The 24,621-nt window shown below is 34.4% G+C and overlaps 1 protein-coding gene across 1 annotated transcript in view; it reads right to left on the bottom strand.

Annotated features, from left to right (window-relative positions):
* Positions 1 to 10,543: 10,543 nt before the first annotated feature.
* LOC127969587 (cadherin-12-like) overlaps positions 10,544 to 24,621 on the bottom strand; it is a 124,848-nt gene continuing 110,770 nt past the window's right edge. Inside the window, exons 9-12 of the mRNA XM_052571666.1 lie at positions 21,555 to 21,676; positions 19,537 to 19,654; positions 16,521 to 16,772; positions 10,544 to 11,871 (exon numbers count right to left, since the gene is read on the bottom strand). Coding sequence (XP_052427626.1) covers positions 11,348 to 11,871; positions 16,521 to 16,772; positions 19,537 to 19,654; positions 21,555 to 21,676 — 1,016 coding nt within the window. The 3' untranslated portion in view covers positions 10,544 to 11,347. The remainder of the gene's footprint in view (positions 11,872 to 16,520; positions 16,773 to 19,536; positions 19,655 to 21,554; positions 21,677 to 24,621) is intronic.

The following is a 24,621-nucleotide window of genomic DNA, read 5'->3' on the forward strand; positions in this document are numbered from 1 at the left end:
TTGTTTTTTGTTTTTTCAAGTGAGTTTAATTTTTTGGTCTCATTTTTTAGACATTAGTATGCATTTAACTTGCAAAATACTTGTCAAGAATGTGTTGAAAATGTGTCATTGGGATTCTCCATCCATTATTTATGGAATAACACATTTAAGTTTAAGCTCACCCCATTTAATATTTGTGTGTCAGTTTGTCATGTTGCCAAAAGTGTTATAGATGCAGGCGTGAATCTCATTTCTGCTGTTATATTTGGTCGTGTTTTAGACAAGTGCTAGCAAACTTTAGCATGTTTTAAGATGCTCAGTGACACTTGTAACTTCAGTGGTGTTTCTTTCTTAAGTCGTTATTTCATGCATCACTTTCCTTTTACAAATGTAAGACACATTATACTATAATACTCCATATCTGTCATTTCCGTTTTAAAGATGTATGATTGAGAAAGCAGTGCTCCGGTACTCATCTAAAGCTGATAAAGTGAGATTTTGACTATTAATATAAATCAAATACAAGACACAATACAGGGGTCATGACCCCCCAAAAAATCAGATCCAACTAATATAACCCCCTCAGTATCATAACATCATTCAGATTAAAATAATATGAAATATTCAGAATGAATACTTTTGTTTGTTTTCTTTAGTAATTTCATTTGCCAGCAAGAAAGATAGTATCATATTTTAAATAATCTGTAATGTACCCCCCTGTAATGTATGTAGCTGTTAAGTTAGCTCAGCGTTTCTCAAAGTGTGGGGAGTAGAGACATGACAAACAGGTTTTGTGCCCATCTTTTTAATTAATTTATTTATTGACCATACACTCAAAACAAAACAAAGACATGTTTAAATGTAAGCCTTACTTAACCTTTTCACACGTAAGTTTTAAAGTTTTTCAAAGCGAACGTTATTGATTGTAGTATCGCTTTATGGTTCCCATGTCAGTGCTGAATGACTGATGATCTGCTTTTATTTCCTTTTTTATTCAAATTTCACAAATTTGTTATCTATAGCAGGATATATCTGATATTCCGATTGTCAAATACGTGCAAGTGGATGTGTTTTGTTGTTCAATTGAGCTGCATTCGCAACGTATTTTAGGTATCTATCTTATTAAAATACCTAAAAAAATATATAACGTTATATATATATATATATATATATATATATATATATATATATATATTATTTTTTTTTTTTTTTTTGCGTTTTAAGGTTAGTTTGCAAAGTGACAAAATTAAAGGTTAACGTCAGACCACACTTGTATTCTCTCAGTTTCTGGATTTGGGGGGGTTGCATAACTAAATTATGCAAATTAGCATGTTACCTTTTACACAAGAAAAATTATTCATATGCCGCGAGTTTAACCCCCCCAATGGTAGACCCAAAGTATCAATCAAACTTTGCTGCTCTGCTATTGATTTACAATAACAGACAATATCCAAGTCAGTGGGTAATCCCCAGGGTCATTTTAAGCCACAATCATTCCCTGGGGTCAATATGACCCCAATCACAATTTACTTAGTGTAAAAAACAACAACAAAAAAAAAACACACTGATACTTGGTTCCCTTCATCTCAGTGGAATAAGATTTGGTAAAGGGCTTGATTGGGCTCTTCTGAAGGCATGTCATTTATTATTATTATTATTATTATTATTATTTTTACAAATCAGGTCTTTACAAATAATTTGTCATAAAATTAAATAAATAAATCATTAAATCCGTCATAAATCTGAAAGTGTCCAGTTGCACCCCCCTAAGGACAGCCCTGAACACAAACGTGCACTCTCTCTCTCACACATCCACCATTTTTATTTTTATTTTTCTAATTTTTTTTCTGGATGTTGGTTTTATTTACATTTAAGTAAAATAAAATTGTTTTGATTTTCCTTTTTAGATTGAAAAAATAAATACAAATATGTGTAGGCAATCAAGTTTAAGTCCCAACTTGTGTGGCATTTCTGCAAATGTATGTGGCATTATTATTATTATTATTATTAAGCTGGCCACTTGCAAAAAAAAAAAAAAAAAAAAAAAAAAAAAAAATATATATATATATATATATATATATATATATATATATATATATATATATATATATATATATATATATATATATATATATATATGGATCTCAATGGGACTCTGCTGGATATATGGTCATCATTACACAATTTTTTTTTTTTCTTTTGTTAGTTTTTCTCTAACCAACAGATGGCAAAATTCTGCTTGTAACAGCTAGGTCAATATCCCGAAACAACTTAAATCAAATTTAGATCATCGTTTAAATGACTTTTTTCATAAAAATTGAATATTTCACATGCAAGCTAATGGTATAGTTGAAGACGTTTGTGGTAAATAGGTACAAACGTATTTAATATCTCTCAAAAATCTGCTATAATGTATAGACGAGAAGTGAAGTTTGTTATTGCTAATTCACCAAATAAAATTCCAAACAACCTCATAAAGGGCAAGCATACGGAATTTCTACAAAATGATTTCACATCAATGTCAACTCAAAATATGATTCAATCTCTAGTCCCATATAGATACTGTTGTTCAAAGACTTTATGCCTGGAAAATAACAGTGGTTCAGTCCCCAGTGGTTTCCATGGAGATCAACACATCCTAGTCGTTTCCCTGGGAGATGGCAGATTATAAGCCATATTTATACAACAGAGAAAAGTAATGGTGACATGTCGGGGGATAAAAAGGGGTTTCCAAAAACAGCTACAGGGATCTAATCTTTTGAAATGATCAGACATCTTAATGGTTTAGACAGCTAGCTACACATACGCAAACACCTGTACACACACACAAGCATGCTCAAACCTGCACACACACTTACCATTCTCTATACATTTGTGATTTCTCTTGTAATTTTGAATTGTTTAATGGAATATTTTACTAAGAGAATTAAAATTAAAATTTCCTGGAAAGTTTTTAATCCTCATGCCATCCATGATGTACGTAGATGAGTTGGATTCTTCATCAGAACAGATCTGAAGAAATGTAGCATGACATCACTTGTTCACCAATGTATCATTTGCAGTGAATGGGTGCCGTCAAAATGAGAGTATATATATGCACCGTGGGATTATTTGGAAATCTTGTAAGATTTGTTTGAGAAAACATCAATTAATTCACCACTTCCTGTAGTCTGACCCCTGGGTGTCCGCTCAGTTGCCTCCAGGACGAAACAAATCCGTACATCTTTAAAACACACAATCAGCAGGGTTTTTTTGTCATCAGTGTTCGTATATATATTTAAAGGGGGATTGCATTTTTTGTGGCCACCAAATTATCTGCAGCACTTCACACAGAAACAGTCCATCCAACCAGCCTCGTTGCATCCGTTGATCGTTGTCAAAATGTTCAAGCCAGTGCTGAGAAGATAATTACTATCATCAAACTGTCAGTCCGTCATCCTTTCCAATTTACTGCAAGGGCTCCATCAGCGGACAGCCAGTGCATAAAAAGAGTGAAGGACCGAGACGTATGATGGGATCGCATGGGGGGATGCGAGGGAATGTTTGTGTGGAGCTGATACAGAGCTGACCTGTAAATCCTCCCGCCGTATGGAGGCTCATAATTAGTGATGGTCACATGACGCAGCTGGCTGGCAGAAGCAGTGACACTGAACTTCTGCAAGTGTGATGTTGAGGGCGTAACACTGGACAACAGACCTGATTAGCAGCATTAGAAACTAAACGCAGATCATTGTTTAGCTTTCCAGTCATTAGCGATGTAATTACAGGTGGAAGAGTAAAGGCGACTACACACTAGAGCACAGGTCTCCAATTACTGGACCCGCGATTCCACCCAGACCGTGAATCATTTATCATAAATTTATATAATTATAGTGTTGTTTTCCTCCACACAGAGAATCAGAGCTCTGACGTGGAATTTCCTCTTGCTAGACTAGTCGCCTTTGGGTTTCTTGTTCAAGTTTGCAAGAGACCATACACTGGGGGGCATGTATAAAAAAAAAAAAAAAAAAAAAAAAAAAAATAATAATAATAATAATAATAATGGTAAAACATTTTTTTTGACTCAGAAATTACCAATAAGAAACTATTAGTAATGAATTGAATTTGACATGAAATGTTTAAGTAGAAAAAGTATTTTCATGTAAAACATGCTCCAGTTATATTATTTTTACAGTGTATTATTCCGTCAAATTAATTTGAAATGATTTGTATTGTAAAAAGTGAAACAAAAACAAGCTTGATTTAAAATCTTATTTCAACTGTATAGACAAATCAAACTCGGAAAGACTATTAATTATACTATAAGAGTAATTATGAGTTCAGAGCACATAAATGACCAACTAAAGTCATACTTAGAAGTGGAAAACTCAAAAAGTTGTAGAGTTGCTTTGTTAAAAGAAGCATGTTGATTTGAATACTCTAAAATATGGATCATTTCATATAATGTGTCTATAATTTATATAAGTCTTCAGTGAATAATAATTTTGCAAAGGAATGGAAAATTTCCTGTACATTTCCCAGAAACTTTCCAAAAAGTTTCCAACAATTTCCCAAATTTTCAGAAAGTATAGAAAAAAAAAAATGATAAAAATAATAGAGGAAGAAGAATCCTGGATTTTTCCCAAAAGTTCTGGAAATGTATCTACATTTTCCACCTTGTGAACTATAACCAGTGTTTTATGGTTATTTTAATTTAACAAGTTACTTCCATGCGATGTTTTTGAATGCCTCAGAGATACGAGATTCTCGTGATTGATTGCAGGATAACTTTTATACAAATATTTTGGCTGCAAATGTATAAACGTTCAATTAAGGCACAATAATTGCTTATTTAATTTAATATCCAAATAATACTGAATTTCAAAAAGTGAAAATTTGAAATATCTCGGAACCTTTACTAACCACATTTAAAACATTTAAAAACAAACATTTACAGAGAACACAGTGACTCCTCTGATTCTGATACAGGATTTCTGAATTATATGAAAATTAATAGTTTTTAGTGATCACTTCTGTTCTTAAAAGGCAAGAAGACAATAAAAGCATTATTTACCATAAACCTTTCGCTCAGTTGCAGCTCTGAAATCAAACATGCCAGCATTAGATGCATGACAAGAATGATGTTTCCTCATGACATCTGATGTCAAACTTGGACCAAGTGTCAGATTGAATTTGAATATCACATTAAAATAATCTGAAGAATTACAATAATGAAATGAAAAGTGCATCACACAAATCCATCATGTGACTTTAGATGTGTTTTTGTAACTTGACAGACATGTCATTATTCCCAACCCCAGCAGTCAGGCAAACGGAAGTAGTGAATTAATTGATGCTGAACAGCTTCATGAATGTGTCGAGCTTTCAAGATAATCAAAAAGTCTCCTCCTGTGGTACCATGTTTCGGCTCAGCTCCTACCCGTGTCTTCAGAGAGCCAGTGATCTAAGAGCTCTCTGTTCTGTCTGCTCGAAGTCTAGAGCAGCAGGATCACGATTATGATCCAAGGAGAGAGGATGAGATCATACCTAAAATCACCTGCTACTGTACATTAAACAGCGTGTGCAAGTCTGTTACTTGTCTTTAAGACACACGCTGAGCTTCTCCTTTCCTCTCTGCTGCATGCTGTGCAAGTGCTTCATTGTTCTGCCTGGTTAAATTGTTATGATGTTAACTTATTACGATAATTACATTTTCATAATTAGAGTGTATAACCATTTTCCTATGTAAATGGTCTCTTTGCAGGTAAAATGAGAAACAGCTTTGCTGTAAGCTGTGGATTTGTTGTCTGACCTATTTGTATTTATTTTTTTCACTGACCCACACTTACAACTTCTGCTTTATTTTGTGACACGTTAACTAAACAAGTCCAAATATGCTGCACAACCTGTTAATGACTTAAAAAAAATCAGTGAGGGACCTTGTTAATAAATAAATAAATAAATAAATAAATAAATAAATAAATAAAAATATGTCATCCACCGAATGGAAAGTTACAGGTGCATACAATCAGTACATTTTACACAAAATACTCAGTTTGTAAAACATTAACACTGCAGGCCATCTATGACATGCAGATGTTATGTTTTACCAATATCAAGTGAAAATGTACTCCCCAGTGGATCCTCTGCAGTGAATGGGTGCCGTCAGAACCAGAGTCCAAGAAGTGGATTCAACCATCACAATAACCCACAAGACAGACACAATTTTAGTCCGTCAATTAACATCTTGTTAAGCTAAAAGTTGTGTGTCTTGGTGGTTTGTTTATTACAAACCATTGATTCAGGCTAAAATACAGGTTCGCTATCCATAATATTGATTTCTCCAAAGAAAAAGAGGTCTCATCTGAATCAAAAGAGGAGTATGCACAAATCCAACACCGTTTACAAAACGTTAACTGATAGACTAAATTATTGAGTTTTTATTGTGTTTGGACTCTCATTCTGATGGCACCCATTCACTGTAGATGATCCAATGATCTATTATTAACTATTTAAACTGAGCATTATCATCTATCGTGACCTCTAATCTCTCACTGCTAAAAAACCCAAGAAGTTTTAATTTTTAATTTGGCCTCTTCAGCTATCAAACAATCTCATCCTGCATTTAAACTTCTACAGCATTTGAGATGCTGTTTTAAAATTGATGCACTTTACTACTGAAAGAGCCTGTGAAGTGCATGTAAAGGGAATGATCATGTTGTCTAATAATAAAGAAACTGTCAGAAAATGCGCCTCCTCTCGTTAAGCACGTTAAAGCATGCCATGTTTACTCTTAAGTCCTGAGTGCAAAACCATCAACGGGGAATCATTTATTCATAGTGCACTTTAGACTGTAAAGCCTCTCCTTGATAAATGGAAATACGCTGATTCCTTTTGTTACCTTTCATTTTAACCTGACTTTTTTCTTCTTCTTTCAGGATTATTGAATAGTAATGCTTTTATTTATATATTTACCTTTTCACTGAAAACAGAATGATTTCAATGTGTATCCTTGCAGTACTAGGGTTACAGATTTAACATTCTCGGTTTTACCTTTTTTGAAAGTACCAGCTGTATTTATTCCTTCAAAAGTTTATAATGTCTCCAGTCAGTAAAGCAGGTCTAGTTGAAATTCTCCAAATACAAGTTTTGTACCCTCATTAAAGGGAAAATATGACATTTCCATAATCAAATTTGCAACAAACACAACAACTGAATCAAACCAAGCAATAATAATAATTTTTTCAACTTTTACAACAACATTTAGTTGTAAACCCACACACTTTACCTTTGAATATTTGAATTCCCATGGACGATAGAAATGTCTCCACGATCTGCTTTTGATGAAATATCATTGTATTGTGCAGCAGCGCACATTCTATCAGATGCAGTTCTGGCGCTGCAGAATTAATATACTGCAACAACAATTAACATCAGTGTTAAATCAGTTGTAGAGTTACTCTCACACGTATTCATAAAAGAAGTTAATTATTATTATTTCTTTTTATTTATTTTATTATTTTTTTGTTTTTTTTTTTGCATCTGCTTTAAAGCCTTACTGATTATTTAAGCGTTTCATTTGTGTGCTGTTCTGATGTGCGTTTTATCTGAGCACACTCAAAGCGTGGCATGAGAACGATAAGCCCTTCAAAATGTGCCTGATTACTTAACTACGTTATGTTTTTTGTTCAAATAAAATATGAACATTTTCATGAATATTTTACGTCAGAACGGCTTTAAGGACAATTTACACATGAATGAATGAATTATTCGAATGAATCGCAAATCGATTAACTTTTTTTTTTTTTTTTAAATTGGTAATTAATTGGTAAAGCTAACAGTTTGAGCAATTAATGTTACAGTGCCAACTAAAAAAAAAAAACCGGGTTCATTCAGGAATTCTGACTGTAGTTGTTTTACTAATGAGTTGACCAGCCTGATCTATATTTCACAATAGAGCAGTGATCCTCAAATCTGGCTCGCGAGATCCAGTTTCCTGCAGAGTTTAGCTCCGACTCTAATTAAACTCACCTGCCTGTGATTTTCTAATGATCCTGAAGACACTGATTAGCAAACTCATGTGTGTTTGATTAGGGTTAGAGCTAAACTTCGCAGGAAAGTGGATCTCGCGAGCCAGATTTGAGGATCACTGCAATAGAGATAGCCTACAGCTTTATTTACTTACTGTAATAAGAGGCTAGTACAATGTCACAAGGGACACTGGCAGGCTAGAAGTGTAACTGACAGGAATCTATAATTTATAGCATTAAAAGGGCAATAGGGAAGTTGTGAATAAAATCTGACAGCTGCTTGGATCATTGTCTATTCTGCTAATATATGTGTGATCCTGTAATAAAACCAATATGTGTTCCTTGACTGGTCACAGGGCGCCTGTGTTCCCTGAGCAAGAAGCGTGTTATCGAGCTGAGAAGTGACAAGGTTGTGACCTTTCCTGCAGGGTAACACTGTCTTCCACATATATTAATGGTAATAGATGTGTTACCTGACACTTTAAGATGAAAATCTATGTTTAGACATTGACCTGCTTCTGTCGCAGCCACGCAGGATGAAACACACTGACATATGATGGTGTTTCACCTTCCATTATCATGAGTAAGTATGAGTTGAGAGAGGCAGATTGAGCATGACCAAATTCTGTGTCACAGACAGTAAATGTAGGACTAGCACAATAGAATTACAGTAGTTTTTTTCTGGAAATACAGCAACAACGAAAAACATATTGAATAATTTCTGTGTAGTATATTATAAGTGAAGCTATCTTTGTTTAATTATGTCAGTTAAATAATTTACTAATTAAACATATCTTTTCATAATTTTTGCTTGACTATTTTTCAGCATTTTTTTTTTTTTTTAAAGGTTTGTGTAATGTTTTTTTCTTACAAAAGTTAGTTTAGAAATCCAATATTTGTAGATTATGCCATTTGGATTGAAATTCATTCTGAGTCGATTTAGCATGAAGCATGAAGAACAGTACACGCAAAGAAGAAAGAGAGAGATTGGATGATTAAGTATTTTCAGAGCATGACTGTAACGTCACAAGGACAGGAGAATGAATGTATTTTACCCCTAAATGGGATGAAATTAGAAATTCTTCTACTTTAACACACAAGCATACGAGTACACACATTCATCCATCCCTGTACAACCCAGATACACTATGACTTAAATACCCTTGGGAAAGGGAGACAGAATGAGTGTTTGAGTGAAATGCCACAGGACAGGATGGCATACGCTGTCTGACACAGAGGGAATAGAGAACAAAAAAACAGAAACAAATGTGGACAGAGTTCAAGTCTTGGTGCCAACCTTCAATACTAAGCAGCAGATAATTTTTTTTTCTTCTGATTAGATGTTCCAGACAATAAATGTGCAAACAGCTTTATGTTGTCATCATATTAATTTGTGATACCGATGCACTTGGATGTCCTTGCTCACAACCTTGAAAAACATTTAGAGAGACAGACATAAACAGTTCAAACTAATAGTATATGGTTAATAAACTTGAAGTTGTTAGCTAAAACTGTAATTAATTATAGTTTTAGTGTCTGCCTGATGATAAAATGTAAATCAGAAAAATCCTTTGTCTTTTATTGCACATAAACTTACTATCTGTCCAAAAGATCCAAAGTGTTTCCAGCGGTTGTAGCTTCCTGCCGTCTAATATAAGCTCTGGAGCTAAATGTGAAGATCAGCAGATTTTTACACTTTCTGACTTTTCTGACTTCCTCACGGAGAGAGTCGTTAAGCAAATTAGTAATGACAGAGTCATTTGCATATTCATAAAGTGCCCTATCATGCCCCGAGACAAGTTACACAAAAGAAACAGGTACAGAGGTTCATCATTGACTTGCCAGCACTGATGGATTGAATGATACGTTATGAGCACATTGTCATTAGCTCTGGCAAAAAAAAATAATAATAAAAAAAAATTAATAATAATAGTAATACAAATAAATAAATAATGAAATAAAACTAAAATGTGTCCCAAAGGGTGGATAAAAGCAACACATGATCTATTTACTGCCATACATATATACAGTATAACAGTGCTTATGTTAACATAATAATATAATGTGCACGTGTGTGCCTTTTATACTCACCCTCCTTTTATTGATTGGCAGTGATTCAAGAAATCTCCTTCTCACTCAGCAGACACCAAAGATAAGATTAGAGAGTATATTTGATAACCCATCTCAATTCCAGCAGCCTCTCTGCTCCTTGGACTGTTACATCAGCATATCACAAACACAATCAGACCTATAGTTTAACATGGGGATATAGTGAGGCATTGGGGGAAGGCCTAAATCAGATCTTCGGTTTCTATACTGCTAAATATAAAGGCTCCAAAGGGTTTTTGCAGTGATGGGTTCATGAACAGATCTTAAAATAACCTTTATATAGCAGTGAAAAACATTTGAATCATACAAAGAACCTTTTTTTCCACTATAAAAGACCATTTTGTGCAATAGAAATATGTCATTAATGTTGGTTTTCCATGGAAGTTTAAGAATTTACCAAAACCTGGAACATGTTCAAGCAGTGTTTTTTTTTTTTTTTTTTTTTTTTTGTGGTGTTTATTTAAGAAAACTGTGTTTATTACAGGACTCAACTGTAATAGCTCATGTTCAGCCCTAAAGTTTTCTTTTTTTTACAACAAGTACAAGTCTATACAAGTTCCTCTTGGGACGACAACGTCCATGTCCTCGTGAGGAGCAAATAATTATGAAAATCCTCGCGTCTTCAAAAAAATAAGAAATTCATAGTCGATTTCAAATCAGGATAAATAGATAAATACATAACAAAACAGTACAACCGTCTCAAAAGCCTCACACATAAATAAATAGAATCATAAATAACATTCAAAAAAATATCTTTGGCCAAACGAGGCCCATGTAGACATCTCCTCAAAACTCTTTCCACCGAAGCTCGGAATCCAGGTTGCGGTCAAATTCGGTTAGCGGCGCCATTTGTCCTTAAGAAGGGTGACGAAATAAAGCTAAACCATGAAAAGAAGAATAACAAACCAACTCCATTGAGGCACTTTTTAAGGATGTCAGAAAAAAATTGCATCTTTTATGTGGTTCTTTTTTTTTTTTTTTTTTGGGGAAAAGCAAAGCTGAATAAATATGACCAAAAACCTCCAACATTCACTTACAGATAATCCAAAGGCTGCATTTTATTCTGGCTTCCTTCATCCTCTAGTTTTGAGCGTGAAATCAAGGCAAACTAAAAGAAAAAGGTGAAAAATAAAACAACTACAAAGTAATTTAACGAATCTAGAAAAAAAAAGTAAATGTTAAATACACAACTATGTTCGTTTCAAACCCAGTGTAAAAAACTTAAAAGAAACAACAACAAATAAAAAACATCAGTGTTTGTTTTCAGTGGTGGTGCTGGATGTTACGTCTGATTGGCTCTCTGATCGTTCTCCGAATATCCCTGCGAGGGTTTTGAAGCGAGGCCCCCACTCGTTGAGGTAATCGTAGTCCTCCTGCGGTTCACCCTTTACAGACTCTATAGAGCTTAAACTGTCGGCCACCGAGCCTTCGCCCTCGTAGGCGTACGTGGCCAGCGAGTCGTACGGCGGGGCGGAAGTGTCACCATCATGTTCTTGCAGTCGCTGACTGATGAAGTTGCTGATGTCAGCGCTGTTCTGCGAGGCTATTGGCCGCCGTGGGCACAAACCCAACTCTGGCTTAACGTCTCGGCGAAACAGGTTTTCCTTAATGACTTTGGGGTTGCGAAGGGTGCCCATGTCGAAGGCGTGCGTGTCCTCCTCGCCCCCTCCTTCGTCGTCATAATGGATGACATTGTCACGGATGTCCTCTTTGGATGTCATGAGAGTCTCTTTCTTCTTCTGCCGCCGAACCCCAACATAGAGAACCACGATCACTGCAGGAAACACACGAGCAGAACGGAAAGATTAGCATCTTTTTATTACTCTCATACATATTAAAAAAACAGTCATGTGCTGGTCAAAGCTGGTCAAAACAATATGCATGTGACAGGGGAAAAAAACCACAGGCGATTAGTTTGTTATTATTAGAAGGAGGGTGTTCTGTTCCTATGGCTTCTGTGTTGAACAATGTGATTTCTCCCATGCATTTTTCTACGAGTGACTCAAATCGTCCTCGTTATGCTGTCTGTATAATCAGCGAGTAAGGCAGACCGAAAGATGGCAGAGGCCAGTGGAAACACTCTTCTCGTTCAATCAAGGAGACAACCCCCTCATTTGTCAGAGTTTTCCATGATTGGCAAACAGCTCCTGTCTGCAGTCATCATTTAGAGCCAGAATGAAAGCTGCAGCAGTAATGTGTGCCCTCCATCTGATGGACTCTCTCACCCATCATGCGTGACTATTTCACTCCTCTCGTGCTATTCATTTTTTATTGACTGGCCATTGAAGCTCCACAGCGATAGATAGATAGATAGATAGATAGATAGATAGATAGACAGATAGATAGATAGATAGATAGATAGATAGATAGATAGATAGATAGATAGATAGATAGATATAATAGTATTACTTCAAAGTTGTTGCCTCCAAGACCTATTTCAGTTAGTATGCAACCTTAGAAGGCATTAGCTAGCTTGGTTTTGGGACAGAGCCATTATCAACACACACTCTGTCTCACACTGTGCTGTAGTGGAGATGCAGACTGAATTGTGTTTGTATAGATTCAGGGGTTCTCAAGTCCATAGGCTAACACTTGTATATGTCTATTAGTATGCAGCAAATTACTGCTAAAAAAAAAAGAAAAAAAAAGAAAAAAGAAACACTCTAGACCAGTGTCTGTGAGATGACAGCGCCCCCAAGTGACATATATCTGCACTGCAGCTCTCAACCAATCAAACCTGTCAGAGATGTAGTCTATTTTGTGAGTCAATGTTTGTGTGTTGACTGGCATATTCAGAAGATGGGTTTGAGATTGATGAGGCCTCATTCCCATGATGCTGATCTCTCGCTCTGTCTGCCATGAGCGGCAAATGGGTCAGTCTGACAAATGGAGCGCCGATAATGGCAAATCTCAAGGGCGACAATGTGTTCTCTTTCTGTGCTGTCTGTAATCCCGGCTGGCACCTTTAGCAAGGACGCAGTGACACTGTGAGAGGTGCTTGCCGAAATCTCGCAGGAGCAGGAGCAGGAGCTGAGAGACAGGTCAGTCTTCAGAGCACCGCAGAAGTCTCTCACTTTACAGAAGAAGAGGGATTGACTGTTTTACACAGTGGTGTGAAGACTAGTTCAGTGAGGATGTCAAATAGACATCAACATTACAGGTGTTTTAGGAGCAAAGTTCATGGCACAACTGGAAGTGGTATAGGAATTAAAGGGATAAACAAAACACACACATAAATGAACATTTCTGCCATCATTTACACCTGCTGTTTCTTTCTTTGGTAAAAAATAAAAGATATATCAATCTGGACTTTGTTTCTCATGGTTCAGAGAGAAAAAAAAAAGAAGCATAATTCTGACATGTAAACATATTTTAAAGAAAACAGTCAGAATTGCAAGATTAAACTCACAATTTTGACTTTTTCACATTTATTTATTTATTTATTTATTTTCCACCAAGGAATTAAAAAAAAAAAAAAAAGAAGAAGCTGTGATGTTTTACTTCACAGTTGTATAAACTTGCAATTTTGAGTTGAAATCTCACAATTGCCAGATTTGTGAGAAAAACTTACAATTACTATTATTATTATTTCTATTTAATGTATTATTATTATTATTATTATTATTATTATTATTATTATTATTATTATTATATCTTGTGGTGAAAAAAAACAAAAAACAAACATGTTAGCATACTTTTAAGAGAGATCTGTAATATCAGCTGAAAACTAAAGTCATTTCTGAGGTACAGCAATTTAGGTAGAATTATTTTTTTATTTTTATTTTTATAAAAAAATTGAAAGAGTTTGTGCTTGTGAATAATGGTGTGCATTGGAAACATAAATAAGAAACCAAAAAAAGAGTCTATTTTTATTTTATATTGACTTTAACGTGTCTACTGTCAAAAATAACTAATCAGCTTTGCTATAGGTGAATCATTTTCTTCCAAAATATCTCCTTCTGTTAATGTAATGCATTTCTGTTTTCTTTCAACCATAATGACTTCTGCCGGGAGGACTAAATTGCATTTGAGGTCTAAGTCTGACCCTTTTTCTTTTGTGATTCAACTTAATTTTCTCTTCTTTTTTTAAAAAAGAGGATCCAGTCTGTAATGCTGAAGGATAAACAAAGGAAATGAGCTGAAATCTGACGGAGGAAGTGGACAGGAGGCTAACCTGAAACAGCAGCGAAGGTATGGGAATGAAAATAGAAAAAAATAAACAAATCAAAACGTTAGAGCTCATTAACACCACACAATGGATAAACTTGAGTGGATAAGAACACAAAATGTTTTTTTTTCTTTCTTTTTTGAGAAATAAGACAAGGCATAAGACAATAAGAGCATAAGTAAGCAGAAGTTTTATCAATGCAAAAGATAAATGTGGAGGATTAAGTTACATTGTACTTTAGGATAGGATTTATTATTCATTTATTTATTATAATATAATATAATATAATATAATATAATATAATATAATATAATATAATATAATATAATATAATATAATATAATATAATCATCAAAGAATCCTGAAAATAGTCACTGTTTCTACAAAAATATTAAGCAGCACAACTGTTTTCAGTGTTGATAATAATTAGCAATGTTCCTTAAGCAGCAAATCAGCATATTATGGAGTGATGATGCTGAAAATTCAGCTTTTCATCATAGGAATAAATCACATTTTAAAAGATACTGAAATAATAATTCAAACTGTATCATAATAAGTATTAAAGAGACAAAAATGCTTACTAAACATATTTTATTCCAAACTTTTGACCAGTAGTCTATGAAAAAAAAAAAAAAAAAAAAAAAAATGATATACGCATAAAATAATATAGATGACCTCTGGTATACTGCAAGGTCAAGCTCTGGTTCACATATGAACTGCATCACAAACTTTTCATGTATACTTTCATCTAAAGTGTCAATCTGGTGGACACACACATCATTTGAGGCATGCTGAGATCTGTGTCTGAGGACAGCCGAGTGCTAACCTCATTTTGTTGAGCATGCTCTTACTTAATGACCGGCCAGCCCACACAAATTACCATGGAAACGAGGCCATAAACGTCTCCACTTCATTCTTCACCCCTCCCGCACATCCCATATGCAAATGAGCTGGGTTTAGAACTCCAGAGATTTCTCCGTCTAGACCTCGGGGGTTAAGTTAACATGGAGAGTAATTCAGCTGCGATCTGATGTTAATGACCCTCAGAGATTTAGGGCTTTTACTATGACACTGATGGGCGAAGACTAGACTCATTTAAACTCGTGCTGATTTGCTTTATCACGCTATCCTCCTCCTTACCTGTCTGGAACAGCCAATAAACAGGCACTTAATTAACAAGTGTATTTTAATGAAACCACCCCAGAGAGTTTCAAAGCATGCGTCCTTGCAGCTGAAAAAGCTAAAGTTTTTAGCTGAAACTAATTATTCATGAAATCAAAATTGAAATATAGACTATATGTTATAAATGCAAATTCAGTTCTACCAAAAAAATCCCTGATGATGCCCTGGACCGAGCTTTATGAAAAAAAAAAAAAAAAAAAAAAAAAATTGCATATAGTTTTTTTTATGTATTTATTTATTTATTTATTCATTCCCTGTCAGAAACATGCTTCCATACTTTTCTTTTTGACTGAAGAGCAAAATCCATTCATTTCTCAAACCTTTCCCTCAAACCAAATGACTCATTCTTACACTTTTCATTATCCAATCTCTATATAATATACATTATTATATGCTTTCACTTTAAAATATGTCATGTTATAGAAATAAAATCAACTGAGAATGTGTTTGATGACTGAAGTTCAAGGTAGGTGTGTAATTTCAGAACTACTATAATCACAAAATGATGTTTGGAATAGCATATTACATTCCTTCTATTAGTATGTATGCTGTGCACAGAATGCAGGCTCTGTATGCACAGAATACCCAGATGACCTCCAGCACTACATGTGTCAAAATGAGCGTGATGTAACAGCACACTGTACAGAATGTACAGAACATTTTATCCCATAATGCAATGCTCTCAACATGACCTTCCATCATGTCTTTGGTGATGAAAAAACTGAATGAATCACATACAGTCAATTTGCACCAAATTGGATTCAAATTGCAATCAATCAATCAAAATCAATGCACAGTATTTAGAATTCAGTGTTCCATTCCAAAAATAGCCATTTAATAAAAAGTTTGTTGGATAATGTGATTCAGACGCAGTATGCATTGGAGTATGTGGAGTCTGGACAGGCATCTCTCTCTCTCTCTCTCTCTCTCTCTCTCTCTCTCTCTCTCTCTCTCTCTCTCTCTCTCTCTCTCTCTCTCTCTCTCTCTCTCTCTCTCTCTCTCTCTCTCTCTCTCTCTCTCTCTCCTCTCTCTGTCTGTCTTTCTAATGCTCTGATGGATGAATGTTTGCTTACCCAGCAGTATGACGATGCACACCAGAATAGCGATCAGGGCTCCGGTACTGAGGCCCACAGGGAGGAAAATGGCTTCAGCGCTGCACGTTAATAAAGATCCATCGGTGTCACAGCCGCACACGCGGATGGTGAGAGTGCCGGTGCTGCTCAAAGTCTGGAGGCCACCATCCTCAATCAAAACTGGAAGATGGTAGATCTCCTGAGAGCGCCGTTTGAAGCCGCCACGCAAGGTCACCACACCGGCAGTGTTATCTGAGGAAAGACAGAAAAAAAGAATGACATGGCACGCCAAATCATTTTTTTGCTCCTATTTAATGTAACTTTTTGATATATTAATTTTTTTCCCTGTATAATAATAATAATAATAATAATAATAATAATAATAATAATAATAATAATAATAATAATCATCATCATCATCATCATTATTATTATATATTTAGAATATTAGGCAACAAAGTAAGCTGATATGTTATATTATGTTACATTATGTTATTTTAAGTTATAGAAAAATAGACCAAATTATATCTAAAATTATTTTATATATTATATGTCTATATTATATGTTTATATAATGTTATATTTATTAGATAGTTTGATTAGGCATGGGAACATACATGGAAAGCATTTTCATTTTAATAACAATAATAATAATAATAATAATAATAATATATATATATATATATATATATATATATATATATATATATATATATATATATATATATATATATATAATTTTTATTTATTTATTTTTAATTGTATCAACAAACAAGAACTAAAAATGACTTTAAACATTCAGTACTACTTTGCACATATATCTTTCCTTTTATTACACTTCACTCTATGTCTAAATAATAGAAAATTACACGTGCACACACGCACACACACACACACACACACACACACACACACACACACACATATATATATATATATATATTTACGCATTTTGCTTTTAAGATGTGATATATTACATTATATTATAGTGCATTATATCATATTATTTAAAATCCTATCAAATGGGTATGAAATGTTATATAAAATAATTATATCAAAGCAATTGTGTATTATAAGTATAACATGACCCTGCTGGTGACAACCAGGCTAAAATCTAAAAATCTAAATCTGAGATAACGACCCTCAAAGTTTGATTTCATATGTTAATTTTATTATAATTTCAATTTTTTACATGGTCTTGTTCAGTCAGTGTTAAAGATATCGTGTGTGTTTTTTGTTTTTTTTTCTCACAGGATGTTCTGTACATTATGTAGCATGATTTTATGTAGAAGACTTTTTTTATTTTAGTAACATATTTTAGCTGGGTCTTCACAGGCAACATCACATATATATTTTTATTTTTAATATTTATATAAAAAGATTAGAACATTACATTTATTACTGAGTTGGATTAGGCATGACTAGCGGCAAGGGAAGCATTTTACTTTTAAAAGAAAATTTTAACTACACCTTTTCTTTTTTATTAAGCTTTATGTCTACATAATACCTCAAAATCACTATTTGATTTTGCTTACAAACTAGCACAGAGCTATTGATGGTTTGGTGAATTTGTTAAGAGCCCAAGAGCTCCACAGGAAGGCTTCTTGTATCATTATAATGTTGCGTTATTGATTGAGCGTAACCGCTGCATCCTTCATCACTAATGATGTTGTGCTTCACAAAGAGATCTTGCATTTTTCATAGTGAACTAACCATTCAGTGTTTAGTGCAATCTGCAGTCTAGTTCAACAGGAACATCACTACACTACAGCTGAGAGCCGGATCCCCCTCAGGCCTCCAAATACTATACCTTTTCTCTGTACAGAGAGTGTTTGAGCCTGAACATTCATCTGAAGTGATTTCAGGAGGTGCAGAAGTGCTTTCACATCCTACCTTCTGACCTACCGTAAAATTACTTTCCTCTTCTGGTCAACTCAGATTTATAACTTCCTGATGGCAACTCCATTCACTTGAATTGTTTCATACTTCTAATGTAATAATGTGATACTAAAGTAAGTTTAAAAAATACACAAGATGCAAAATAAATTCAATTTTTAATACTTTTTAGCACGGAATCATGTAAAAGTATATATTATAACAGTATTATTTTGCAGTCATCTTGTGGAAAGCACAGCTACAATATCTAAAACGGTGAATCTCCATCGCAAAAAAAAAAAAAAAAAAAAAAAAAGGAATCAGAAGTAAACAGCTTTGAGTTTCATAAGAGCTTGTTACTTATACCAAATCCCCCAGCTATAATGAGAAAATAACAATGTAGATGTTTGTTTTGTAAAATTAGTGCAAAAAAGTACTGAAGCTGGTGTGTTAACGGTCAGAGAAATGACATGTTGTCAAAAGACTTTGTCGGTGTCATGGCTGCTGCAAATTGCTGGTTGTGAACTCTGATTAGCCCACCTGACCCTGTCACTGTGACTTTACGCTGGCTACATTTTCTTGACAGGTGAGCATTTTCTAGAAAGTCTTGCATGTTACAGGTAGCCTGTTCCTTCTCTTTTTCCTGAACTGCCCTCAGCAGAAACTGTCACCTTGTCCCAGTAAATCACATCGTAAGCGAGCATTCATGCCTGAAGTGAGGACAGGCGTTCCATAAGGCCAAAACAGCTGATATATACAGTGTGTACTGTAGAGGAAGAATCGCTCCAGCTGCGATGGAAAATAATAAGCAACTACCTAAAACAAAGTTTTATGACTTTTACATAAATAAAACCATTTTTAATCTAAGGAGTTCTTTTGTTCAAAGAATAATAAAAAATCTAATAATAATTATATATATATATATATATATATATATATATATATATATATATATATATATATATATATATATATATATATATATATATATATATATATTTATTTATTTATTTATTTTTTTTTCGAACAGAAGAACTCATTAAATACAAAATTATACTAAAATAATCAAACTTTTCCACGACATTCAAATTGGAGATGCACCTGTAAATCACTTGACTAAGAAATAACAAGACCGACTCACTTCCAAAGTCTCTGATGGTGAAGTTTTTGGTCTTCACTCCCTCTTGAGGGGATTTGAATGAAAACCTCTGTCCAGCTTGAGGAAGATCCTGGTCTCTTGCGCTGATGACCTGAATCACCTAGATGACACAGAGTTAACCGAAAGATTATTGATCAGGATTTAAGACATTTAAAGCTGCAGTAGGTAACTTTTGTAAAAATGTATTTTTACATATTTATTAAACTTGTCATTATGTCCTGACAGTAGAATATGAGACAGATAATCTGTGTAAAAATCAAGCTCCTCTGGCTCCTCCCAGTGGTCCTATTACCATTTGCAGAAATGCATCGCTCCCGGTAAGAAACAACCAATCAGAGCTGCGGTCCGTAACTTTGTTTGTGTTCAAAATGTAGAAAAATGTATATAATAAGCGAGTACACCATGAATTCATTTTCCAAACCGTGTTTTTAGCTTGTCCTGAATCACTAGGGTGCACCTATAATAAGTGTTTATATTCAGACTATTTTAGATTGCTTTGGGGATACCGCGGCGGAGTAACCCAGTACCTTTGTGATTCTTCATAGACATAAACAGAGAGAAGTAGTTCCGGCTACGATGTTCTTCCGCAAGACGCAAGCAGTTCTGTTTATTAACCGCTAGAGCGTCAAAAATCACCGACTGCAGCTTTAACATAAAAAGTCTCTGATCGTATATTTTATCACTGCTGTACACCAAGAATGTGTTTAAATATGTAAAACTGCATAAATATAGTCTTGTAATGGTTAATCACTTGTTTTAGGGTAAACATTAAGGTTTCTGAAATGTCTTAATGATGTATGGTGGTTATTAGTGCACATTAGTGCATTTAATCTCTTATACTAAAAAAAGTAATGCAAAAATGATGCATTATTAATTAAAACTATTCACACATTCAGTTCTCTATGGACAAACGAAATTAACATTAGTATAGACAAATCAAAGTCTCAGTCAGTGTTTGATCTTAATTAATGGAGATATAGAGCCATATAATATATTCCTTAGAAGAAAAACAATCCACTTTGCAGTGCTTTATGTATATGAAACAATTACAGTTACAACATTAAATGAAGCATGAGTTAGAAACTCGTCACAAGAGCACGTAGATAAGTGGCAGCCGGCAGCATATGCTCAGCAATGTTTAATCAAGTGCTCCTGTGGTTTTTCTCCTCGATTCTGCATCTAAAACCAATTAGTCTGCCTTCAATCCAGCGATCATGATACACTGTGCACTAGCATTACAAGCAGATCAATCTTCCGTAGCTAACAGACGTCTGTACCGCCCACCCTCCCGCTGACATCACCTGTTGTAGGGCTGTCACCAGCGACACCGGTGCATGCTGGGTAGGACCATTAGCGCAGCACTAATGTATCACTTACCCACTAGGCTCTTCCTGTCCAATGTATCAATTAAACCACATAGTTCTGGCCAGAAATGTGTCATCCCCAATCAAACTACGAAAAAGGCTCGAAACTTTCAAACCTGGCACCTAGTGTAGCAGGACTATGAAAATAATATAAAATGAAACAATAAAATAAAATAAAATAAAAATCACAATTGCATAGCAACACCACAGAAACCACTTCAAATACATTAGCAACCACATAGCAACATCCTGGCAACCCCTAACCTCATTAATTGTTGTGGTGTGTTTTAAATGTGCAAAAAATGACTAATTTTTGTTTACGCATAATACACAAAGAAATGCAATAGGAGAAAATACTGTATAAAATAACTCACAGCATGTTTTCAGAAAGGTTTTGCTGTTTACTCTGAGGTTCAGTGGTTCGGTGTAAGTGGGCAGGATACAGTAGATTAGGAATTGCTCACACACACACACTGTACCTGGCTAAAGCAGGAATATAGTGCACTTTCAGGATTTAATGAGAGTGTCAGACTCTGGAGTCTGTCATACATCATCTTAAATGGCTCATTAGAGCAGAATTGGTTTTGGACATGCAAACATACAAAAATGCACACACAACCATTTGTGTTGACTCACCTGGCCGACTTTGGCGCTCTCACACACGAAGGTCTCGTAAGGCATGGCCAGCTCTGGTGGAAACTCATTAATGTCCAGCACATGAACTGTGACAGCCACTCTGCTGGTCAGCACTGGGTTATCTACACAAACCACACAAACATCAGATATCATATGTCATGAGCAACACAAAGCACACATTACAATGTTCTTCAGTTATGGAAACTATATCTCCCTTAGAATGATTTTAAAGGTTTTTTTTTTTTTTTTTTTTACTTTTTACTTTTTTTACTTATTGTATTTTTAAAGGATGTATGGATTGTTAAAGGATATAGAAAGCAATACTGCCAATTATTTAGGATTTCTGTTTAAAAATAGAATAAAAAAATAGAATTTTTTAATTAATCTTGCTCCATAATATCATACATTAATGGTTTTACATTTATCATCACACACAATATCCACGATAAGCATCACAATACTGACATCAATATATACCCAAATGACATAATAATGTTTTAAATTATAAAAATTTAGTTTTTGTTTTTTTTCGTAAGCAATGATGCACATTTCTATTGCTGCTCTTTTTACACTTTATATTATTATATAATAACAAGATTATTATTATATATTTTTTTTCTAATCAGCATGTTAGAATGATTTCTGAAGGTTCATTTGACACTGAAGTCTAGAGTAATGCTGCTGAAAATTCAGCGGTGCATCACATTGATAAAATGCATCATCATACAATATATTCAGTTAGAAAACAATTATCTTCAATTATAACAATTTTTTGCAATATTACACTAAAATCATATGACATCAACCTTCCACTGATGAACCAAAAGACATTATAAATACAGGACTGAGGACATACTTTACAGTCAAAGTAGTACACTGTACTGAACATCCTGTTCAAACCACTAATATACTACAGTATACTGCCATCATGTGGTTTTACACTGAAAACATTAAAGGGAATTTAAGTATTATTCATAGGGTGATATTCTATTCTATTCTATTCTATTCTTCAAATTTCAAAAATGTTTATTGGGTAAGAATATAAGGTAAAAGTCTGTCTAAAAAGAAGAAGTTTCTAGCTGACACACGAGGTCAGCGGTGTCCTCTCTGGCACAGCTGTTGATGCTTGAACACGTCTCGCTGATATTGTTTGAATTCTGCGGTGTGGGATAAACTTTTATGGATCAGATCTGTGAGATGGGCTCAGCATGTCTGAGGAGAAGGTGAGAAGGCTTAGAACGAGGGATCTGAACTCATCCTTCCCAGGGGTCCCGTATAAAGCCAAGACCTGTGGGCGATCTTGATGAAGATGAGCGATCTTCCTGGAGAGAAACTGTGTATGTGTGTGTGTGTGTGTGTGTGTGTGCGTGCAGCTGTTTGTTACTTTAGCTTCAGGGGCTCCAGGGCGTCTGATGTCCGTTATAAAAAATAAAAATTACTGTTGCTACAATTTATCTGAGATCTGACACATCATCATTCTCCAGGTCCTGTGCTTCTGCCCCAAATGTCCTGCAGCAAATTGCTTTTTCTGTAGCCACTGTTGAAGTTTTAAAAGATGCTCTGGCTAACTAAAAGTTCAATGCAATTCACTTCGATTTTCAAACCAATGATGTCCAAAATTTGAACCAACATATTTGACATGTTCAGATAATAAACACACTGAATAAATGACAACATTTATCAATTTATATATGTCATGAAATTTTTTATATATATATATATATATATATATATATATATATATATATATATATATATATATATATATATTGAAGTTTCTCTGGAAAATGTACAAATCTGTTCTATTGGGACACACTTAGTGGCTAAACACCTGCAAAATATGTTTAAAAAGACTAGCAATGATTATATTTATTGATCAGGGTTAATTTGTTTTCAAATATGTTACAATAAATAAAAAAAAATAATAATAATAATAATAATCTTAAAATCTGGTGAGCTTTTTATTAAAACCACAACATTTTTTATGTACAATGGCTATAACATAAGGACTTAAATGAGGGATTTTGCCACTAGATGGCGCTGTTGTATAAAGGAGAAATCGTCCATCATGGTGTGGGCTAGATTTTATGACAGAATAACAGTGGATGTGTGCTTGAGATGTTTATGTTCGTACTTCGATGGTTATTGTTGGCCTGACTTCAAACAAATGAAAATGCTCTAATCACATATTTAAAATGGGCGTCTTCTTAAGATAAAAGAGTTCTGCTTCCTTTGTAGGTTTGACGGACAGCTTGCTTACCCTACAAAAGCCTTATATGTGGACAGTACATTCATTTTGCTCTGTTTACAACTGATGCTGGACAAGATGTAAATAAATAATTATGTGTGCTTAACACATTCTGTAAAAGATACTGGTTCTAGCTGTAGTGTAAAATAGTTTCCCCTTCAGCAAGCTGACTCTATTGTATGTAATGAGCGTCACAGAAGGGATTATGCAAATTAAGTGTAGCTATCTGTACGTTTGCTGTCCTAATGGAAACTAAAAGCAGAAGTTTTCATGATGTGCAACAAGCATGAAGTGTTTGGGGACTGTGTGCTGACTCATGCTTCCCTCAGCACTTTCATATTTAGTACAAAATGATTCTGAGGCTCCCGAACATCTGGAATTCCACCTGGTGTGACATTAACGTAAGGAGAGGGAGGAAAAACACAAGAAGCTGCAATTTATGCCAGACTAGCTTGTGATGGTGTTGAACAGGTGTTCTCCGCACCTCATAATCGCCGGTTCTGAGAGTTATAGAAAAGCTGTCAAGCATGATTTTGTACAAGACACTGTACAATGCAAGTAAGGATATTACAAGTCAAATTTTGGTCATATGAGCATTTATAAGTTGTAGGAAAGCAAAAATGGATGGTTTTGATTAACTAACTTTTAGGGACATGCTAAATTAAAATTAACTATTTGATTAGGATGACTGAAAAAATGTGAGATATGATGTTGCTAATGTATGAGACACATAAACTGTATGGGTGTGTATATTCATAGTCAAAAATAGCCGAGAAGGCCTAGTTTATGAAGAAGCAAGATATACTTTTGAATAACATT

The sequence above is a fragment of the Carassius gibelio genome, chromosome B12 (genome assembly GCF_023724105.1).
Source record: "Carassius gibelio isolate Cgi1373 ecotype wild population from Czech Republic chromosome B12, carGib1.2-hapl.c, whole genome shotgun sequence".
Taxonomy (NCBI): domain Eukaryota; kingdom Metazoa; phylum Chordata; class Actinopteri; order Cypriniformes; family Cyprinidae; genus Carassius; species Carassius gibelio.